The 14,031-nt window shown below is 44.3% G+C and overlaps 1 protein-coding gene across 1 annotated transcript in view; it reads left to right on the forward strand.

The window, feature by feature from the left end:
* Window positions 1–14,031, forward strand: part of TENM2 (teneurin transmembrane protein 2) — an 845,679-nt gene that overhangs the window by 813,235 nt on the left and 18,413 nt on the right. The window contains exon 26 of the mRNA XM_025042998.1: window positions 1,107–1,342. Within this exon, the coding sequence (XP_024898766.1) occupies window positions 1,107–1,342 (236 nt within the window). The remainder of the gene's footprint in view (window positions 1–1,106; window positions 1,343–14,031) is intronic.

Consider the following 14,031-nt stretch of genomic DNA (forward strand, 5'->3'; position numbering starts at 1 on the left):
TGCTGTTCAACATGACACACAGTCCAGGGCAAGCACAGGGGCTGACAAGAAAAGGAATCATGTGGATTAATTTTTCTTTTAATTAAGATACAATGTCAGTGGGTTCGCCCGTTGTCAGAGGATAAAAGTGTCCTCTCAGTAGATAAATAGTGACATTTCTGGACTATTATCCCACAACAGAGTCTATTTCAATGACTCTATTTCCACTCTGCCAAATGATTAATGATGTAGATTCTGTCTTTCGGTATGATGGCTGCAGTCGAGAAGTGACAGGTACTCACTTGCTCACTAGCCCAAAAGGCAGTGTCTTAGAGGCCAGCCCAGCTGGACTCCTTTGCCCGAATAATCAGAAAGCAACGTAGCTACAGAAGGAGTCTCTGACTCACATTCCCTTCCTGGAAGTTTTCGGTAAAGGAAAAGGTCAGAAGTCTGATTGACTAGGGCAGATTCCGTTGGAGCAGGTAAGCGCACATTATCCGCACCCACTGGCTCAGTCCACCTCGCGCTAGTTAAATCTCTTTAGAGTTCTCTTGAGTGGAAGTGGCATCATGGTGCAGTCAGGAGCAAAAGCACGAGGGGCAGCACAGTTCTTTTTCTCTCATTTTCTTGAAGAATTCTAGACTTGATTTGCAGTGGATCTGACCTGCGGCTAAACCACCAACTTCAGATTAGATGGTAGGCAAAAGGGTACAAAAGTACTTAAGTAGTTTTTTTTTTTTTTTCATTTAAGCTAAAATATATGTTAAAGATCAGGGATTTGATTGACACAAATTGTGTAGGCAATAGACATCTTTAAATGTTTAAATGTACTATTAATAGTCTTCAGTGAGTAAAAGAAAAATATCACAGCATAATTATTTCTGGAGTGCCACATATTAATAATGTTTTTCTTTCCATGGATTAGTAGCATCTCTGCTACTCACCTTAAAATTGTGTGTGTGTGTGTGTGTGGGTGGGTGGGTGGGTGCGTGTGTGTGTTAATTGAAGGCAGCCTTAGACTGACAGCTGCAAACTACCATGGAAACCTATAAAAATAGGGGTTCTGTTCTCTATGACTGAATGGATAATTTATTTCCCTATCCCCACCCCCACTTACATTTCTCCAGATCAAGTGCGGAACAGCTACCAGCTCTGTAATAACGGTACCCTGAGGGTGATGTATGCCAATGGGATGAGTGTCAGCTTCCACAGCGAGCCCCATGTCCTAGCGGGCACCATCACCCCCACCATTGGGCGCTGCAACATCTCGCTGCCCATGGAGAATGGCCTAAACTCCATTGAGTGGCGTCTAAGGAAGGAACAGATTAAAGGCAAAGTCACCATCTTTGGCAGGAAGCTCAGGGTAAGTGGTTTCAACCAACTTGTCACCACAGAGTGGTAGGAGATCTACCCATTCCTCAGGGACCGAGGACATGTCCTAGTTTCCCAGCCTCCATTATTCCTTTCTTCCCTGGAAAAGACAAGTCCTTCTCCCTCAGAAGATAGAAGCCATATCCCTTTGGGGCTGACACCTTGGGGAAAACATCCTCCATTTCCTAGGACTGAAAAGGTGGTGGTTTCCCTTATGCGGTAGCTAGAGATAGCTTTGGTCTCCTTGTCACACTTGCCATCTTCTCCCTCAACTTTCACTGTTTGACTAATTCAGATGAGTTGGTGACAGTGCCTATTGCATGCTGGGTAATTTGCTAAATACTGGAGGAACAAGTTTTTCCATGTGTTCTTTATACTCAAAGAGTTGAGAGTCAGTAGAGTGTATAGTGCAGGATAATCCGATGGGTTAAGTGAGGAGGTAGAGGAACATCCAGGGCCTGGTGGGATCACAGAGGAGGAGATGTCACCCAGCCTGAGGGGATCAGGGAGGCCCTCCCAAGAGGATATAACAAGCAAACCGCAGTGGGGAGTTTTAACCAGCCCTAGCTTCCCCAGACTGGGGCACTTACCCACAAGTTACATCTCTTAAAAATTAATGTTTATCTTAAAAAATTAATACATAACGTTTTATTGAGGACTTTTATGATACAAGCACTATGTTAAATGCTTTACTTGTGTTATATTTTTTTCCGCAGCCCCATGGGGATATTTACTAATATCTCCATTTTTCACGTGAGGAAACACTGGCTCTGGGAAGCTAAATAGCCTGTCCAGGGGCACAATGGCTAGAAAATGGCAAAGCCAGGGCAGCCCCAGTTCCATCTCTCTGTGTGGTTCATTTGCCAGTATTCTTAACTACCAGGCCACACAGCTTCCTGTTTAGGTCCCTGGGCATCCAGATAATCTGAGTCCTGCTCTGGTCACTTGTCTGGCACTCAGAGGGACTGCTTCTTAACCGCCAGGGGGCGAGGGGGCGATCCTAGGGATTCCAGACTTCAAATTCGGCCCATGTTTATTGAACGCCTACTATGAGCCGGCGCTGTGCTATGCACTTGAGATCCATGGCACACCAGGCAAAATCCCTACCCTCCTGCAGCTGTGCTATGCACTTGAGATCCATGGCACACCAGGCAAAATCTCTACCCTCCTGCAGCTTACTTTCAGGGGAAGGGGAAACAGTGCAGGTAATAACTACACTAATAAGTAACTGAAATAATTGCAGATTGAAATAAGTATTAGGAAGATAGTGAAGAGTGGAACACAGCAGTGTGAACAAACACTTTGGAATCCCTGAGAGTCAGAAGGTTTACCATCAACCAAAATTGGGGCATAGCTTTTGCTGGGTCATTGGACTGAAATGTAGCCAACCCAGGTGACCTCCCTGCAGAGCCAGGCTACCCCGAATTAGGATTCCACCTTTGTCTCGTCGAAGTTTAATTCTCCACGTTTGGTTATCAGCTAGCTCCCATGTTTTTCTTCCTCTGCCGGCATCTGCAAAGTTGCAAGCTGCAGAATCTTCCTACAGACAAAAATGAAATGAGATTAGTAGCTAAATCCTTAATGACTGGATTTCAGGGCTGTATAATTGATTTTTGATACTCTGCACTGTAGAAGTTGATTAGAAGTAGTAATCGTGCCTTTTCTCTGATAAATCAGTTATGCATTTTGACTAAGTTTTCAAAATAAAGATAAATGTAGCCCTAAAATAAAATGGCTGTAATCCCAACTCTGAATATTAAAAATCTTAATAACGGGACTTGTGGTAATTAGCAGGAGTTAGGCACGCAAGTCTTATAACTGAATTTCTGCCAGGGTTAGATTTGCTGGCATCATGTTTATGCAAATCAAAACACAGCTTTATCTATCAACACCTCAACACTTAATTGTCTAGTGTTAGTTCCTGTAACAATAATCACATATCCATTTAGCTCTCTTAAATGAAAATCACTATGAGATTATAACAGGTTGAGTGGACTGAAAATGTAATTTGAAAATGAGGGAGAAAGTCTGGAATTTATTTGCATCTCATTTATTTTAATTCAATTCATAAATTGTTTAGTGAATGAAATAAAAGCAACTTCTGGAAATTGCAAGGGAGCAGTTGGAAGAAGGTGCAAAGGAAAGGTGGGGTGTGACGTGGAGTGGGGAGTGTCTGTTTCCTCAGACGCTTCAGGAGCCCGTTGCTGGGAACTTCACAGCCACTGAACCAGTGGTAGCTGCGGGTCCCCTCAAGGCACACGGGCTCTGTCGGCAGCGAGAACGAGGGCTCTTCTCTCCTTGCCTTCAGTTCTAACGTTTCTCTTCACTCCACTTTGACTCCGTTGTCACATGGGGCCCTGAAATTTTTCATTCATTCAAAAGATGTTTACTAGAACGGACTCTTAGAAGATTACATTTTATAACTAAAATTGTTTTCCTATGTATGTCTAGTTTTATTTTCTCTTTGATGTAAGTCTCTTCTTAAAGTATTTGGGCAGCAGATTAAACCAATATTTCAAATTCTAAAAGAAAAAAAGATGTTTACTATGTACCAATTATATGTCAAACACTATGGGGTGAGTAGACAATATATAGAGAAAGAAAACTGAATCCTTGCCATCGAGGAGCTTACAGCCCAGTGGGGAAGAGAGTGTGAGTGGTGTGATATAAGCTATCGTGGAGGCTAATATGACAGGGAAAGCGATACTTCCTTGTGTTACTCAGGAGAGGACAGGCTGTGTGGCCAGGTAACAAGACCTGAAATCCCGGGGGCTTAACACACAGTCCAGGTAAGGCAAGCAGCTCTTCTTGGTGATGACTCGCTGTGTTTGCTCCACCTTGCGATCCCGCCATTTTAAGCACATGACCGCTAAGGTTGCATTGGAAAGGGGAGAGGGCTTAGATGATTGAAGGGGCTTCATGAGCAGAGCCGGATGTGGCACGCAGCACTTCCACCCACCCTGAAGAGAACACAGCAGGGCGACTTCAACTTAACTGCAAAGAAGCTCAAGAGATGTTGTCTCTCTGAGCGCCTAAGGAAGAAATGAAAAGAGAGCTGGTAAACGCATAGCAGGGGCTCAGTCACCCCAGTCTGGCCCGAGGGGCTCCAAGAGGTCAGGGAGAGTGTCACAGAAGAGTCGGGATAGGTTCCGAAGAGCTGTAGGAATCAGCAGGCAAAGAGATGGGGACCAGGTGGTCAGGCAGAGGGTGTCTCCTGTGAAACAGCAAAGAGGTCGAAAAGGGAATGGTATTTCAGAAAACGTTAACTCAGTTTGGCCAGAGAGAAGGGAAACGTGTTTACTCTGGGGTGCAGAAAACGGGCGAGTTGGCCAGGGCCACACGTGGAAAGGACTGTTTTGCTAAGCTGGCATTTTTCCTGAGGACAGTGGGGAGCTGTTCCAGGGTTTAATTAGCAGAGTGATGTGTTGAGATATGTAGTGTTAGGAGGATCTCTCAGAGCCCAGAAATAAATCCTCACTTATATGGTCAGTTAATCTACGACAGAGGAGGCAAGCATATTCAATGGGGTAAAGACAGTCTCTTCAATAAGTGGTGTTAGAAAAACTGGACAGATACATGCAAAAATATTAAATCGGACCACTTTCTTATACCATGTACAAAAATAAACTCAAAATGGATTAAAGACTTAAATGTTAGACCTGAAACCATAAAACTCCTGGACGCAAAACTAAGCAGTAAACTCTTTGACATCACTCTTAACAGTATCTTTTGGATATACCTCCTCAAGCAAGAGAAACAAAAGAAAAAATAACAAATAGGAGGACTACATCAAACTGAAAAGGTTTTGCACAGCAAAGGAAACCATCAACCAACCAAATAAAAAGACAACCTACTAATGAGAGAGGATAATTGCAAATGATACATCTGATAAAGGGTTAATATCCAAAATATATAAAGAATTCATACAACTTAACACCAAGAAAAAATCAACAATCCTATTAAAAAATGGGCAGAGGAGCTGAATAGACATTTCTCCCAAGTGGACAAACAGATGGCCATCATATGAAAAGACGCTCAACATCACTAATCATCAGGGAAATGCAAATTAAAACCACAATGAGATATCACCTCACACCTGTCAGAATGGGTGTCATCAATAAATCAACAAACAAGTGTTGGCGAGGATGCGGAGGAAAGGGAGCCCTCATGCACTGCTGTTTGCCATGTAAATTAGTGTGACCACTATGGAAAACGGTACGGAGGATCCTCAGAAAACTGAAAATAGAACTACCATATGACCCAGCAATTCTACTTTGGGTGTATATCCAAAGAAAACCAAAACACTAATTTGAAAATTATATGTACCCATATGTTCATTGCAACATTGCTAGTAATAGTCAAGATGTGGAAGCAACCTAGATACCAATCAGCAGATGGATGGATAAAGATGTGTATATATACAATGGAATATTATTCGGCAATACAAAAAAAAGAATGAAGTCTAGCCATTTGCAACAATCTGGATGGGCCTAGAGGGTATTGTGCTATGTGAATTATACCAGAGAAAAACAAATACCGTATAATCTCACTTAACATGTAGAGTCTAAAAACACAAAAATATAAACAAACAAAACAGAAACAGACCCTTAGATATAAGAGAATGAGCTATATAAATAAAAAAATAAATTTTAATTTATTTCTTTTAATTTATTTATTGTCTTGTTAATGAACAAGACAATAAAAAGCAAGAAAGCAAAACTATCTTCGTTTGGAGAATCTGTTACCTGGAAAACAAGAAAATCAACTGAAAATATTTTAGAAGCAATAAAGTTCAGCGATGTGACTATACATAAATAAAAAATTTGATTTTTATATGCCAGCAAAATCCAACTTTGAGCAAACAAAGGCAAATTGCCAGAGCACACACAAACTGGCCTCTGCCACATTTATTAAGGAAACTCAGAGAGGCTGAAGCAGCACATGGGGTGTGAGTCTGACATTGCCCTTCACATTCTGGAAAAGCACATAAAGATCTAGCAGGGTCAGGTGTCAGACACTAGGAGAGGGATTCTGCCTACAGACATGGGACTTACGTATTGCTCAACTGGGGAGACACCAGTCCCTCAGCAAGCACGACCAAGATTGACAGAAGCATATCCTTCATCACTGCACTGCCGCCTCAGCATTCGTGGTTTAAAAAAAAAGAAAAAAAAAAGAAGCCCTGTCAGGCTTCCTCAGATGTGGAAGAAGATGGATAAGAAGGAGACACGATTAGGAGGAGAGGGGCGGCACATAGGCTGTTGCGGTCATCCAGACAAGAAACACAGTCACTGGCAGGAGAGAGAGAAAGAAGGGGAAGAGAAGTCAGAGATATTAAGCACATACAATCAACAGGCTTTGGCAGCTAGCAGGGTTGCTGTGTCAGGCTCACCTTTTGAGGGTCCCTCTCCATGATCATACAGACTGGGAAGCTGCATGACGTCCCGGCTTTGGGGGGCTGTGAAGGAGAGAGGCTGGGGACCGAAGTCCAAAACAGAGATGTGAGATCCTGGCAGCCCTGGTGCTGCCTCTTGGAAGCGGGAAGAAATTCAATGCAGCTTTAAAGTGCAGCCATTTAACCAGTACCACGTAACTGTCGCTCCCCCATGGATAGCAGGGAATTTGTAGAGAATCTGGGGAGCAGCAAGTTAGGGTGTCATGCATCGAAGGAAGTAGCCTGACCTTTCCCAGCGATTGGCAGGCTGCTGGGAGTCTGGCCAGTTAAGTGGTGTGAGGGCCCAAGGCTCTGGGCATCTCTGGAGTTCAGAGAAGACCAGAAAGTCCAGAGAAGCTATCAACATAGAGCAGCGCCCAGCAAAATTCTAATTCACCAAGGTACCCCTTCTGACAGCAGCCCAGTCAGGGACGTCTCAGCTGAAGAACGTGTCAGCAGCTCTTCCTTATCGGCCGGTGGCATGGAAGATGGCAGATAGATGGCCATTACCACTTCCTTCTACCAAAAGCTTTATGATGCTTTGGCAAAATTTAATGTCCGTCTCTTCTTCCCAGCCCAAATTCAGTGTAGAGAAGATTTCCATTATCCTCCCAAGGACTTCTCAAGGAATGTCATTTGACAGAGTCCTCCCTCTCCCCTCCCCTCGCCACACACCACTCCTTGCTCTGTTCTCTCTGATTTTTCAACATGAAACAGTTGCATCAGGGCATCTGTGAGTGCCATGAGCAAGGAGACCATGTCACCTCCGTATTCCTGGTACACGTGCTCTGTGGTAGGCACTCAGACAACAGGTAACAAAGGAAGATATGGTGACTGTGCCCCCTTAAGGCTCCTCCTGAGGAGGTGTTTAGTGCATAAATCCTGCTCTGCCCCTCACCCCCACCGAAAGCAGGCATGAATTCACACACACAGTGGCCCTTAGCTGTCAGGAATCATTGCCACTGCCAAGCACAGGAAATGCACTCAAACTGGCTTAATAAAAAAGGGCACGTGTCATCTCGCCTAAGGGCTCCCACAAGAGAGGGACTGGCTTGGTGACTCCAAGCCCGAAGGATGTCATCAGGCTGACTGGTGTGTGTGTGTGTGTGTGTGTGTGTGTCTTTTTCCCTCTTTCTCACAGCCTCCTTCCATCTCCCAGCAGCATTTCACTTGGCAGGTGGCCTAATTTTCTCCTACAGTGGACCGGTGACATGGGAGGGTCAGGCAGACTTGGTCAGAAGTGACTCTTGGCTGACGTCAGCTCAGTTTAGTGAACCCTGAGGAAAGAAGAAAGGATCTCCCCTACAGGAGCTGTGATTGGCCTGGCACAGATGGAGTTCACATGCCTGGGCCAATCCTTACTCAGGGAAATCGAGATCTATGATTGGCCAGGCCAGGGTCACTTGTAGACACATGGTTCTTGTGATGGGCATCTCAGTAAAAATGCCCAGACAGGGGGAAACCTTCGAGAAAGGGAATGATGTACCCAAAGAAGGAAGAGGTCATAGGTTAAATCACTCACACACACACACACACACACACACACATGAGAAAGGGAATGATGTACCCAAAGAAGGAAGAGATCATAGGTTAAATCACATACACACACACACACTCACACACACACACACTCACACACCAGTTATATTTTACATCCTACAAAGCCTGATCATAAGACAAAATGCTGGCCCTGAGGATATGATCTGTAAATGCATTCGTGCCTCCTCCCCTCCCCCCAGAAAGCCTTGTTTCTGGACTTTCAGAAGACAGAACTGAAACTAAACCCTTCTATTAAGATTTAAAACTTATGCTCTTTCCTAAAACGGATTTAGTGCATGGTTCCCTCTGACAAGGAAGGCGTATAACCACCCTCTAGGATATTTCCTCCCGATTACGATTTACATAAAGATTGCAAAAGCAAGAAACAGCTACATGTGTAGGTGGCAGAACAAAAGAAAAATTGCTTCCAAGATAATCTTCCATCGTGATATTGGTATTAGCGTTATTAGTATTCCAAGAAGAAGTGGGAATTAGTAATTTTGTTTTGGTTTCCGTATAATTAATATGACATTGAAAGTACATGTTAGCTTGTGTTACTTTTACTTCTGTGGCAAATGACAGTGACAGAGGATCGAGGTGTGAGGCAGACGTGCATGTGTGCATGTAAACACATACACACCTGAACCCAGTTCTGCATGGAGCCCGCTCAGGTGGGTCTGTTAACACACACAGTCATCACGAAAGCCTGGATTTTATCAGCTTCTTCCTGCCACAGGGCATTCATTCTGCACCAACTAATGTTTTGGTTTTCATATACCCATCATGTTCTTTGCACTGTACTAGACACTGAGTGTATCCTGGTGAGCAAAACAGAAAAGGCTAAATTGTTAGCGATGCTTGTATAGACAGAATAACTTGTAATACGTTGAAATTAGCGTAAATAATACATCATTAGAAGGGCAAACTTCTGCAAACGCATTAGGCAGTGCATTCCCAAGCAAGGGGTACTCTCGGATGACTTGCTGTTTGGAGGGTGTGATGGACAAGTGGATCTTTTCCATTGTTTCTTCCCTATGTTTATTCTCATTGCCACACAGATGTTTTGCATGGTTGGTTCATGTGTCTTTATCCTCCTTGACCTGTAAACTCTGTAAGGGCAGCGGCCATAACTGTCTTGCTTATCTTGAGTGCTGGTCACAGTAACAAGCAAATTGTAGGTGCTCAGTAAATATTGAATGAATGAATGAATGAATGAGATTTTAACTTGATGTGAAAATCCACTCCCTGCGACCTCTATTAATTTCAGGTCTTGGGGGGCCCCCCAGAACGAGTCTGACTGCTCTTTGGGGTGAGGCAGTCAGGTATGTGAAGATGACAGACGTCCTCGCCACAGTTTCTGTTCTTAGTTTTCCATGGTGGAACCTTAGATCACCAGAGATGCTAGGATTTTTAACTCTGTCTAATTCAACCCCCTTTATTTACAGATGTTTGTTGAGCACCAAGCACTGCCCAAAATAATAGGGACATTAAGAAAAACAAGGTGAAGTCCCTACCCACCAGAAGCTCACAGGCCATTCCAGATAAGGAAACCGAGGCGCGGGTGGTGAAGGCGCTGCTTTGCAGTGACAGAGCTAATCATCGTCCAAATTGCAGCTCAAATCCAGGTCTTTTTCACCTTTCCGCCTCCCCACCATCCAAAACAGCAAGTCATCCAAAAATAATGTTTGCTTGGGGAATACATTATTTAATGTGTTTACAGAGGCTTGCCCTTCTAATTATTCATTATTTAAGCTAATATTAAATAGATAGCAAGTTGTTTTGTCAGCACGAGCCCTGATCCCCATGTAGCATTGAGTCTTGTGTGGGAGGTGGGGAGAAGCTGTTTTTGAAATCCCAGAGGACTGACCCAGAAAGGAAATAAAGATGTCATCTAGGCCAGGCAAATAACTAAACTCTCCAAGGTAGGAATTCTGCTTTTAGATGTCACCAGACTTGGAGAATCTCATGCCCTTACTCACTATTCTTTTTAGGGTTTCCCATACTCCGAGCAGGATAGGCAGACAGTTCTTCTCTAAGTCTAGCTGAAATCTCTCCTGCTGTGCGACAATGCCATTTCCTGAAAGGGATCCATCCCCATGTTAATTTCCTCCTTCCTGTTTCTCAAGTCACCAGCTCACATCATCGCCCCTCAAGCTAAGTTAAGTTAGAGTCTAGCGGGTTATAGGCCCAGCAGGGCTATTTTGATGACAGCATTTCCTCTTCTCAGGGTTTTTATGGGCCTCCTTGTGACAGGCCTGTGCTCCGTGAGATCAAAACATTCTAGGGGGAGATTCCACAGGGGAACAGACTTCCCAGCGTGTGCCCTCTGCAAAAATAAAAACTCTGCTAAATAGCTGAGTTTTATTAACTGGGGAAGCCAGGCTGAGGAAAATGCCCGATAATTAAAAATAATGGCTTCCTTACAAACACAAAATTGTATTAATTTAAAAATTGGTTTCTCTATTGCCGAATACCTACCGAGCCAGCTGGGAAGGGAATTGTGCTGATCCTGGCAGTGAAAATAATTCAAAATAACTTTTATGTTCTCCAGGAAGCCTCAAGGTTAATTTAAATATTGTTAGATGGGTAATTTAATTTGGAATAAGAGAACAGTGTGGCTAAATTAAAGCTCCCGCACAATCTGAACTGGGGGGCAGGTGCCCATGAAGGGTTGAACGTGCCTGTCAAACCCTCCAACATCTCACGCCCCACAGCTGAGGTACCGCCTCTTCACAAATGGCACCCTCATAATTAAAGATATTTGATTCTAATCAAATTACACAACTGACCTGAACTCCTTGGCTCAGCTTCCAGTGAATTTATCATATTTAATTATTAGAAGCATTAGGCATTTGTAAAGAAATTACACACGTCAAATTGGTGGAGTGACGTCACCAAGATGGCGACAGGGTCGGTCCTGACTTTGCTCCCCTTATGACAAGAACGACTAACAGCTACTCATGGACAGGACACTGCTGAGAGAATCCTGGAACACAGGGCTAGGCTGAAGCACCCCCCGTGTCACAGAGACCAAGACCGATGGCATCAGAAGTAGGAGCAGCTGCCCGCTGACCACATGGCCCCCCCTGGGCTGACACAGCACCATGCTGAGAGGTCTCCCCTGAGCCTACGATTCCTCCGGTGGGAAAAGAGAGCCCAGAGGGGCCGTTCAGCTCACCCAGCATTGTGAGTCTCTTCGTGGGAGCCCCTACTCTGGTCTCAGCCCACAGAGATTGCAAGGGAATCTGATTGTGACAAAGAATGGAGGAGGGGCTGCCAACGACTAGCACTCAGATCTTAGCAGACCTGTTTTCCACCAGCGGCTTTGCTCATCTGCACAACCAAGTTGGTGGCACAGTCTGACGGTTGAAGTCAGCGGGGTGCTGGTCTGTCCTCTCCCAGGCAGGAGAGCTGAGTCGTAGCCCCACAAGCTGCTGAGTGTTGCACCCAGCCCTATCCAACTGGAAGGGCCGGCGAGAAGACCTGGACACTGCACAGTCCAGCGACGTTCAAACTGAGAGACGGACTGGTAAACAAAGCCGGCACAGAGCGTGGAGGGTCTCCTGCTATGTCCAGGCAGGGGGAGTTAATTCACAGCCCCACCATCTGCTGCCTTTAGCTCCCTGGCCCTCTGGAACAGAAAGCCTGTTTGGAAAATTTAGGAGGTGCCTAAAGTGGGCCCTCCCACCCTACCCAGGCAAAGGAGCTGAGTGCTAGCCCCACCCACTACTAAGCACCCTGACTGGTCGGAACGGAGCAACAAATAATCCAGTTTGGCAAAGGACTTGAATAGACATTTTCCAAACAATATATACGAATGGCCAATAGGTACATGAAAGATGTTCAACATCACTAATCATTAGGGTAATACAAATCAAAACCACAGTGAGATACCATGTCATGCCCGTTCAAATGGCCGTCATCAAAAAGATGAAGAGATGAATGCTGGTGAGGATATGGAGAAAAGGGAATTCTTGTGCACTATTGGCGGGATTGTAAATTGGTACAGACGCTATGGAAAACAGTATGGAAAACAGTATGGAAGATCCTCAAAAATTAAAAATAGAAGTATGCAATCCAGCAATTCCACTTCTGGGAAGATAGTCAAAGGAAATGAAAACACTATGTCAAATAAATATCTGCATTCCCATGTTCACAGCAGTTATTTACCATAGCCAAGACGTGGAAACCACCTAAGTATCCATTAACAAATGAATGGATAAAGAAGTTATGGGGGTGTGTGTGTATGTGTGTGTGTGTGTGCGTGTGTGTGTAATATTATTCAGCCATATTAAATGAGGAAATCCTGCCACTTGCAAAAATATGAATGGACCTGAAGGGTACTATGCTAAGTAAAATAAGTCAATGAAAGGCAAATACTGTATTATCTCACTGATATGTGGAATCTTAAAAAACCTTAACTCATAGAAAAAGAGGTGAGATCAGATTATTTGTGGTCACTGGTGGCAAGCGGGGCAGGGAGATGGAGGAAGGGGGAGTTGAAAGAAGGTGGTCAAAATGTACAGACTTCCAGTCATAAGATAATTAAGGACTAGAGACGTGAGGTGCAGCATGGTGACTATGGCTAACACTGCTATATGATGTATATGAGAGATGTCAAGAGAGTAAATCCCAGGAGTTCTCATTACAAAGAGAAAAATACTGTGTTGTTTTTTTTTCTCATCTACATGAGATGATAGATATTAACTAAACTTATCGCAGTAATTATTTTATGATATGTGTAAGTCAAATCATTATGTCGTCCACCTTAAACTTATTTGGGAATAAAATCCCACCTTAAATTATCAATGGCTAATGGTTAATGTCTATTACTTTTTTATGGTTGGTGCACCCAGGCCAGGGGTCAGAGGCCTCGCCAGCTCTGAGTAGTAGCAGGAGACTCAAATGTTGGCGGTCAGAGGTTGGGGACCTCTCTTCTGTGCTTGCCCACTATTCAATTCTTTCTGTAATCTTAGCCCCTCACATACTAATATAGTTGTTACAGTGATAGTCATGCTAATTCACATGTGTGATTTATATGTTGGTGCTTTTCGTGATTGTTATAGTATATATTCATTCTCATAGATAGATTAGATAGATAGATAGATAGATAGATAGATAGATAGATAGATAGATAGATAGATGATAGGTGGGTAGGTGAGTGGATGGATGGATGGATGGACGGACGGACGGACGGACGGATGGATGGACAGATGGACGGATGGACGGATGGACGGATGGATGGATGGATGGATGGATGGATGGATGGATGGATGGACAGATGGATGGATAGGTAGACAGACAGACAGACAATACACACATACACATACCCGATTATGTTATGGTTATACATATGATTCACCCGTTGGTCTCTCCCAGGTAACTGAAGATAGGGTCTTAAATCACACTGAGTGTGTTTTTTACCAAGAATGCACCAGAGCCCCCCAACGTCTGTTCCCTGGGGTGCTGACACAGCACTGTGGCGTCAGTCCAGCAGCCATGTTCTGAGGGAGCAGCCCAGGTGGTTTAGAATCGCGTGCCTGATCGACAGCTGCTGGTCGGAGAGGCGGTACTGAGAGAGACGAAGACAGTGGACTCTGGGCTGGACTCCTGGCTCCACAACTTAACTACTGTATGAGCTTGAGCAGGGGGCTTAAACCTATCTGTGCCTTGTGTGTAAAATGATGGTAGTAATAGTGCTGGGTGAG

Source organism: Pteropus alecto, unplaced genomic scaffold, assembly GCF_000325575.1.
Source record: "Pteropus alecto unplaced genomic scaffold, ASM32557v1 scaffold40, whole genome shotgun sequence".
In the NCBI taxonomy this organism is placed as follows: domain Eukaryota; kingdom Metazoa; phylum Chordata; class Mammalia; order Chiroptera; family Pteropodidae; genus Pteropus; species Pteropus alecto.